Below are 10,004 nucleotides of genomic sequence, written 5' to 3' on the forward strand. Positions count from 1 at the left end.
TCCTGCGACAGTTGCGATTAAACAAAATTTCAGATTCGGTTTGGCCGAAATCAGAGCCTACAAAGATTTGAAAAACTGTGACAAAATTCTAAAAGTCTTCGATATATGCGATAATTACAAAACAATCGTATTGGAGCTATGCATGAGTAGCTTGTATGAATTACTTGGATGTCAATCGTTCTGCTTGCCACAACAGAAAAACGTTATACATCAATTTTTGAATGCCTTAGAAGCTATCCATTCAAAAATTTTGTGCACAGAGATGTTAAATCGGCAAATCTCCTGATGACTTTCGACGGAGTATTGAAAATTGCTGACCTGGAAGGGATGCTTGAAAATAACGTCAACATGGCAAATTTCAAAGCTGGTACCCCTGGATTCACCCCACCTGAAGTTCTTATAAGTACCTCAACTTTGGCTGTGAACATCAGTATGGATTTGTGGTCGGCTGGCATAACTCTGTTTGAAATATTGACAAACGTCAGTAAAGACCTTATTGACCATGTCAAAATGTCTGAAATAAGATCTATTACTAATGTTTTCGGATGTGTTGCTGGACCATATCTGTCCAGTTTACCTGGTTATGAAGAATACTATGAATGGGCCAAATTTTACGAGGAAAGAAATCTTGCAGACACACTGAATTACTGATGGCAGAGAACACTCAAGCCGAAATGGATATAATTGAGAAACTTTTGAAAGTGGAGCCGTCTGAGAGAGCTTCAGTCAGTCAACTGCTCGAATCTGATTTTTTTTCTGTTGAGCCCCTTCCGTCTGCAGACTTGACAGAGGCCATTGAAGGCTTCATGCGAAATCAAAATATTGAAAGACCACGTAAGTCATAACAATTCTCTTATCCATTCTTTTTATAATCAGAGACCCCCTGGGTTGGAGAGCTCGCTCATGAAGTGTTGTATTGATCTTTGTAATCCGCAACTTGTAATTATACAGTGTTCGTGAAAATTATGGAAACAACTAAAAATATCCCTTTTACACGGATAATTTGACAGCAGGTTTCATGGGTTATTGAGAAAAAACAAATTTTTTGTCGCTCAAAATTTTTGTCCGTCATATGAATCTAACTTCATTTTTTTAATGGGAAGGTGGTCATGCAATACATTATTTCCACACATCAATATCACAAACTGTACAAAAGATATTCACATTATTTAAATATACTTAATAAATCATACAAAAATGAATAGAATGACTTTTAAAATAGAATAAAACAGTTTTGACTTTTAATATGAAATTACTTTTTTATTTGTTGACGTGGCGAAGTTTGGACAGTTATGTCCACTCTATCAGGACAGTATCGGAAAATAAAGGTCTTAGATAATAAATGTTTTTCAATAAAATAAATTACTTGACTGCTGAAAGAAAATAAATGAATCAGATCAGTAATAATTGGAGTCAAAGATAAATCTGTTGATTTCATATAAATAGTGAATATTATGGATATTAGAAAAAACCTCATATTTAAAAAACCCTGATATCTAATATAATCTTCAAACTGTCTGAAAGTCCTTGGTTTCGCACACAGCACCCTTGTTTTTTTTTTATTTACTTACTATTTTTTTTCTAAATAATGGCTGAACATAGGGAAGTGAAACTGCACAAACATTTCTTCCCAATTATTGGAAAGAGCTATAGAAAAATTATAACAATTTCTCAAATTGATGAAGCAAAGAGGCGGCCGTTTAAAATTTTATCTCTTAAATAACAAAAAATCGCTGATTTGAAAAAATTACTAGAATATTTTTTTTAGTGAATTGAATTAGGCCTACAAATCGATTGACACCTAATTCTCCAAGATTGAACGAATATTGAGTGAGATATGGCAGCTCTAGTGATAGGAGACTGGAGGTTTGTTTCAGTGCACGCCAAAGCATGCTACTGAAGTCTGCCTCAATAATGTAACAATCTCCATCTGCTTTGCATCTTATTAGTAAGCCATTTTAGATTATTTCAAACAATAATGGAACTTTACATAACCATCTTGGTCTTGGTTTGATCGCTACAACTGCCATACATCTCACTTAATATTTGTCCAATCTTGGAAAACTAGGAGGTGTTAATCGATTTGTAATTAAATTAAAAAAAAATGTTATTCTTGTAGGTAATTTTTTGTAAAATATACAGTTTTTTAGGTTATTTAGTGAATAACATTTTAAATGGCTGCAATTTTGTTTTATGAATTTGGAAAAATTCAATTCATAATTTTTTGTAGCTCTGTCTAGTTGTCATAAATGTTTGTGCAAAGTTTCTGTAGAGACGATCCAATAAATATTCAAGTACTTTTTGTTAAAGCAATATAACAAGTCTTATAACTTATAAATAATTTAATTTAACTTTAATCATTTCATTCTGGTTTTAAAAGAAGGTTATTTTTAATTGTATGATAGTGGCTTTTGCTGGTTCTGACTCAACAATTTCTGTTGAATATCAGATAGGCCTGAAAACTTCATTATTATTACCTATATATTATATAGACGATACATAATAAATAATTAATAAAAACAATATAAAAATCTAGCAGTACCCTTTTCTTTAACTTTAAAATAGTTCAACGACTAGTTAAAACCCTAACTTAGGTGATTTTCAACTTGAAACTACTTGTACTATTTTAAAGTTTTGCAAAATACTAGAAGATTTTTATATTGTTTTAATTAATTTGTTCAAAAGTAGACCATGTAACTAAAGTGTTTTTATAATAAATAATGTACATTTTTTTTAAATATGATTTTTTTGCTTTCAGCACCACACGACGAACCTGAACTAAATTGGGATAATATTGTACTCCCAGATGAAGACCCACTCAGTCGTAAGTTTTTATTAACATTTTTCATTGTTTATGCTTACTCGTTTTATGCTTATTTTGTTCATAAAGATAATTCGAGAATCATTCCAAAAGCTCATCATTCTAATTCCAATAACGATATGTTACAATAATATTCTAAGATAGATTTGTCATGTGTAAATTAATGTTATAACTAGAATATATATATATATATATTATATATATATATATATATATATATATATATATATATATATATATATAATATATATATATATATTATATATATATATATACATACACACACACACACCACACACACACACACACCACACACACACACACACACACACACATATATATATATATAGGGTGATTCATAATTATGGTAAAATAATTTAATACGTGATAGTAGAGGTAAAAATAAGAAAAAAAGCTCCTATAAACATATATCCATAAACGCTTCATTAGCGAGCTATACAGAGTGAAAAATTTCGCCCGGAATTCAGTTCCTCTGGTGAAATACACCGATGCTGAATTGTTTGGGGACTAGTTTTTGAAAAATTTATGCTGGTTCCATATGGAAAAATATCTGAAAAATTGAATAAAACTAGTCTGGTAGCTGTAGTGTGAGTAGTTTTTGAGAAAAAAGTTGAAATATGCAAGAAATCTAAGTAGAAAAACACAGACTTCTACGTTTGATGCCCAATAACTTTCTTTAATGACCGCAGTAAACAAATAACTTCTTGCAATAAAAATTGTAGAGAATTTAATTCTGAAAAGAATTATGTAAGCTGTGTGAACTAAATTTTAATAAAAGTTGAATAAAATGTATTCTTATGTAGTACATTACACCACAAAAATTTTCTTTTTTATGAGGAGAGAACTAATAACTCATAGGTTGTAGCTGATTGCAAATAAAACATGGATTTTAATAACAGCTTTTCCAGAACATCTGATTTATTTTGTTTTAAATAAGAAAATATTTAAAAGAAATTATCAGCTGAAAATTATTTTCATAAATGTTTTAGCTCACTGTTGAACAAAAAAACAAACTGTAAGTTAGGCCTACTGTAACCGCGCTCTGTTTTTTGTTTAATCTATTAACCAGTTATTTGTAACCATTTCACTTTGCTTTTGTTTTAAGTGTTAACTTTTTAAAAAATGGCAGGTAATTTTAGACATTATTCATACTCCGAATTAGCTGAAATGCATTTAATGTATGGAATGGGACACTACTGTAATAGTACTGAAGCAAGACGTTTGTATCAAGAGAACTTTCCTAACCGAGTATGTCCAAGATCAAGGTTTTTTGCCACTATTCATCAATGTCTGTCTGGAACAGATTCTTTGAAATCCAAAGAGCACATTTATGCAGGCAGACCCCGATCTACTATGACTGTTGAGTTAGAAGAACAAGTTCTTAATGAAATTTATGAACATCCAGAGAAGAGCACAAGAGATTTGTCAGTGCAGTTTAATGTCAATCAATCTATTATTTGGAGGATACTAAAAGAGCAACAATTACATCCATACCACCTCCAGAAAGTTCATACTGTATTGCCACGAGACTGTATTCCCCATGCTGGTATTTGCCGATGGTTTTTAGTAAAACTTGTTCACCCAAACTTTTTAACAACTGTTATATTTACCGACGAGGCACACTTTACAAGAACAGCTATCGTTAACGTCCACAACCAACATATTTGGGCAGCTGAGAATCCTCATACCATCAATCCTAATCTTCCACAACATCAGTTTTCAGTAAACATTTGGGCAGGAATCATAGGAGATCATCTACTTCTGTTCGAGCTTCCTCCCAGGCTTAATGGCATAATCTACTAGTCTTTTGGTATAAGTTCAATGTCATTAAGAAGCTACTTTCATATAAAAAAAAACTTTTCATAAAAAACCGAATATCTAATTTGCAATCAGCTACAACTTATGAGTTATTAGTTCCCTCCTCATAAAAAAGCAAATTTTTGTGGTGTAATGTACTACATAAGAATACATTTTATCCAACTTTTATTAAAATTTAGTTTACACAGCTAACATAATTCTTTTCAGAATTAAATTCTCTACAATTTTTATTGTAAAAAGTTATTTGTTTACTGCGGTCATTAAAGAAAGTTATTGGGCATCAAACGTAGAAGTCTGTGTTTTTCTACTTAGATTTCTTGCATATTTCAACTTTCTTCTCAAAAACTACTCACACTACAGCTTCCAGACTAGTTTTATTCAATTTTTCAGATATTTTTCCATATGGATCCAGCATAAGTTTTTCAAAAACTAGTCCCCAAACAATTCAGCATCGGTGTATTTCACCAGAGGAACTGAATTCCGGGCGAAATCTTTCACTCTGTATAGCTCGCTAATGAATCGTTTATGGATATATGTTTATAGGAACTTTTTTTCTCATTTTCACCTCTACTATCACGTATTAAATTATTTTACCATAATTATGAATCACCCTGTATATATAGGGTGTCCCACCAAAGTTATAACAGCCGTTGTCCATAGATTCGACTCGACATTTCTGACAAAAAATGTTCAGTAAACTTTTTTCCTATCGACCTTAGTTTTCGAGATATATCGATTTTTCGATATTTTCAGAATAAGCCTACTTCCGGTCATTAAATACTCAATAATTTCGAAAACTACTGGTCGAATTTCAATTTCAAGGGTACTGTTGGAAAAGAGAATCACATTTCAAACAAGATTAATCTAATTTTATTTGTTGTAAGATATTTTGTAGTTTTTTATTAGGGCTTAAACTTGAAAAAAATTCTCTTCTTCAAATTCAAAGTGAAATTTCAAACCGTTTTTCTCGGTTTTTGAAACTGTTCCCAGACCCTTACTATCTTGATATCTGTCAATCTTAAAAACGGGTAATGAGATGGGTGCTTTCGGTCAAGAAAACGTTTCCTGCATACTCTCACTGACTCTTGAATTGCATCCACTCTCTCCATACACCAATAACATGTTCAAGTACTCAATCAAGGTAAATTTCATGATAATGAACGCGAACACTTCTCTACTAGCCAAAGTTGATACATATCATGCCAATCGACTGGAAAGCACACTGAAAACTATACTGAAAATAGGCTGAAACATACACTTATTGTTATTTTATTCCGGATTTATAGTACAGGAAATAATGCAAGTTATTAAAAAGGCATATCATTGAAGAATGTTGAAATGTTGATTAAAACTTGTGAATATTGTCAGAGAGAAATCAGGTGATTTCACCCTAGGATCACCACTTGATGAATGCTGTTTGTGGATTTCCTCATTTTGAAGGTGTTCATACCAGATATTAGCAGTTTTGAACACTTTATCATGGAACTTACCTCTTCTAATTTATACTCATTCGAAAGCTTATGGAATGGAGAAGTTTTTGAAATATTGAAACAATTATAATCATCCGGAGAAAAACCGAGAAAAAACGGTTTGAAATTTCACTTTGAATTTGAAGAAGAGCATTTTTCCAAGTTCAAGCCCTAATAAAAAACTACAAAATATCTTACAACAAATAAAATTATATTAACTTGTTTGAAATGTTTTTCTCTTTCCAACAATACCCTTGAAATTTAAATTCGACCAGTAGTTTTCGAGTTATTGAGTATTTAATGACCGGAAGTAGGCATATTCTGAAAATATCGAAAAATCGATATATCTCGAAAACTAAGGTCGATAGGAAAAACGTCTATTGTACATTTTTTGTCAGAAATGTCGAGTCGAATCTATGGTCAACGGCTGTTACAACCTTGGTGGGACAACCTGTATATACATAATAAATAATTAATAAAAACAATATAAAAATCTTGCAGTACCCTTTTTTTTAAACTTTAAAATAGTTCAACGACTAGTTTAAACCCTAACTTAGGTCATTTTCAACTTGAAACTACTTGAACTATTTTAAAGTTTTGCAAAATAATGGGTAATACTAGAAGACTTTTATATTGTTTATTATTAATTTGTTGAAAAGTAGACCATGTAACTAAAGTGTTTTTATAATAAATAATGTACATTTTTTGTAAATATGATTTTTTTGCTTTCAGCACCACACGACGATACACCATCAAACGACGATACATTCCTCGATTGGAAAAATATTGTACTCCCAGATTAAGGCCTACTCAGTCGTAAGTTTTTATTAATATTTTTCATTGTTTATGCTTATCCTACTCATGTTATGCTTATTTTGTTCATAAAGGTAATTCGATAATCATTCCAAACAGTTTATCAACCATCTTTTATATTGAAACTTGTTACAGGATGACTTGCTATAACTAGGTACATAAATTATTTTGCAATCAATGAATAAACTAATTTGCAATCATATTTATCCTTATCATGTGGTATATGGTATATGGCAAGCCTCCCGCTCTAATCGAATTGCTCCATCTGCTCGCAATGTCTTTTGAATACTTCATATTGTGTCCTTACAAGGTGTATAACTTTTCAAATAGTTTTGCCAATTATTGCTGGCATCCACTTTATCTGAACTGCCAAAGTAAATCTCATTAACACATTTAAAAAAACCTTTTTGATTTCCTTCCTTTGCTGCAAATTCTTGTTTGGTTGACAAATCTATCTCTTCTCAGATTTATCACAAACATGAGGAAGTATGGAAATTCTCCAGTTGTTCAGTTACTACTTGTCTTCCTGAGCAGTTTTAGATTATATGTTTAATTTTTCTTCAATGTCTTCTCCCTCTCCGGCATTAAAGAGAGACTTCACATTCTGTGCGGTTCTTGCCTATGCCTATTACTTCAAAATTATTTTCACAGTTGAAACAATTCAAATTCAACTTATTATATTTTTGTGTCATCCTTGGTCTGACTCACTTAGGTAAAGAGAGCATGAAAATTGTTTCCATTCCCAAATTTACTTAAAACCACATGCTCCCCGTTAATACCCTGAACATTCATTTATCCAACACCAAAATGTTGCACAGAACTCTCAGAATCAATCATTTATTGATCATTATGCTTTACATAAAATGTTCTGTTTGCAATAAGGCTTGAAAACTGTCTAAAAATCAAGGAATTTTGAGTGAGGCTAAAAAAGGACAAACATCAATATCACCAGAAGTTAATTTTTTAAAGACTGTGTCTTGTTTGGCAAATTGCCAAATCTTGTTTGGCAATGACTGGTTTTGCAAAAAAGTTGCACAAACAACTATTTTAACATTGCCTTTGGTGTGTAGTCCTATATAGCTATTACTGTAAACAAATTTCCTTTTAACTTCGTCATAGACTATTTATTTTGTAGTGTGGATTGATATATAGATATCGTACAGCCCTACATTGATAATTGTTATGATTCTTTTTGTTTTTCAGTTGATTCCCATGGAGAAGAAGAGAAAAACAAAGAATTCAATATGTGAAGGATTAGGATTCAAGAAGTTATCAATAGTAACATAAGTTATCGATTTTGTTATCAATTCTCTTTATGTTCATTATTCGTCTTTATGTTCATTTTATACATATCTCACAGTTATTCAAGTTTGATTAATATTAAGAGAATCTTTTTAGTAGAGACAAGTTTGTCTGAGGTACTTAATGTCTGATTTAATGATTACTCAAATACAAAAATGCTGCGCTAATTACATAATGCTGATACTTGAGTTATTAAAGTTTGGAATTAAAATGATGTTACCTCTAAGAAATCAATCAATCATTTAATTTATTCCACAAACATAATCTAGGCTAATATAACAAAGAAAAAATATGAAAAATTTAAAGTAAAAGCGGTCAACCCTAGGCATAAGCCCGATTGGGGTGTACTTCTCCTAATAAAACAAAAAAAAAGAATACTCGGATAGGAGTCGCTCCGCTCCTGTATATAAACTTGACATAATAACTTAAAACATAGAAGAAAATACATTCTATTCTGCTGCGTTTACCTATAAGATGAAAACAAGGATGAAATAATTACATTAGTCAATATCAGGGCTTGAAGTTGCACATTCTTTCTCTGAGAGCCGTAGTAGACATCAGGTGTTCTTTCGGTGTGAAATGTTTCAACCTCCATCTGACTAATTCAATAGAAATTTATAAGCTATAATGATACAAAATTCTCTGGTCTATATGTTACAGAGTATTTGTAGCAGTAAAAAGTATTTTGTAGTTTGCAAAGTTCTACTTTTAGTACTTAAAAACAACTTACAATAATTGGTCATTTCACGAGCTACCGTATGTTCAATTGAGTGTGGGTGTGAGGGAAGAGATGATATAATATGAAACGTAGAGAGGGTATCGAAATCATTCCGAAGTAGGTACTGATAAATGTTAGGTAGTTATCTTGTATCCAATTCAATAAAACAGCTTACCAAGCACATCAAATAGGTCACAAGGACAATATTAAAGTAAAAACCAACTTAGCACACTCAACATGCAGTATATTATATATTTTTTTTACACAATATTACACAATAATAATAATTTGAAGTTTATGGGTTGAGTAGTAAATTTACAATAATAGGTTGCAAGTTAATTAAAAATGATATACAATATAACATGAACAAGAGAAAACCTTACATGAAAATCATTACCTACAACATTTTGTGTTTCTCCAATATCTCGTGTTGTTTCTCTAAGAAAAGGATTGATCTAGCCTATTTATCAAAATTGAGAATGTAAAAGCCTTGAAAAGAAGTTTTGAAATATTCAAATCAACAAGTGAAATTACTTTGTTAAATTATTCTATTCTCTCATCCTGAATGTTATTTATTCTTCAATTAACGTTGGGAATGGAAGACTCCAGAAGCAATTTTTGCAGTTCGTGGCCAAGGAAATAAGGTAGGTTTATAAGATATATTAAGTTTATCCCTAAAAGTTTCAAGTGCGATCACAAAGTAGATATTTAGCCAAGCGAATAGATTCTAGATTTATAATTGTAATTCAATTTTCATTTGTTGAAATAATGGTGAGGAATCAGTTTATCATTTGTTGTACAAAGAAAAATGATTTATTTCAAATTAAACATTTCTTACAAACATTTACTCATTCGTTTTCAAACACCGTTCCGAAACATAATTATAATAGATTTCACTCATTCATTTATTACATTCTAGTAGGTAACCCGTGCTCCGCAAGGCTACACTTACTGAAATCTCGAAGAATTGAAAATAGGCCTATAAACATCCTCGGTTAATAAATAAGAATCTATATGCAAAATTTCAAGTTAATCAGTCCAG

At 31.0% G+C, this 10,004-nt stretch overlaps 1 protein-coding gene across 1 annotated transcript; it reads left to right on the forward strand.

The window, feature by feature from the left end:
- LOC111046080 lies at window positions 1-8,349 on the forward strand. The gene is made up of 4 exons (XM_039444526.1): window positions 1-834; window positions 2,759-2,824; window positions 6,862-6,945; window positions 8,146-8,349. The coding sequence occupies exons 1-3, from the start codon at window positions 600-602 to the stop codon at window positions 6,930-6,932; spliced, it is 372 nt and encodes a 123-aa protein (XP_039300460.1). The 5' UTR covers window positions 1-599; the 3' UTR covers window positions 6,933-6,945; window positions 8,146-8,349.
- Window positions 8,350-10,004: the final 1,655 nt, after the last annotated feature.

This window comes from Nilaparvata lugens, unplaced genomic scaffold (assembly GCF_014356525.2).
Source record: "Nilaparvata lugens isolate BPH unplaced genomic scaffold, ASM1435652v1 scaffold4883, whole genome shotgun sequence".
NCBI classification, from domain to species: Eukaryota; Metazoa; Arthropoda; class Insecta; order Hemiptera; family Delphacidae; genus Nilaparvata; species Nilaparvata lugens.

Excerpts from the sequence above, each read along its gene's own strand:
- LOC111046080 (XM_039444526.1), top strand. The coding sequence starts at position 600 with ATGGGCCAAATTTTACGAGGAAAGAAATCTTGCAGACACACTGAATTA. Across the intron at positions 835-2,758 it reads TCAAAATATTGAAAGACCAC|CACCACACGACGAACCTGAA; the intron begins GTAAGTCATAAC and ends TTTTGCTTTCAG. Across the intron at positions 2,825-6,861 it reads AGATGAAGACCCACTCAGTC|CACCACACGACGATACACCA; the intron begins GTAAGTTTTTAT and ends TTTTGCTTTCAG.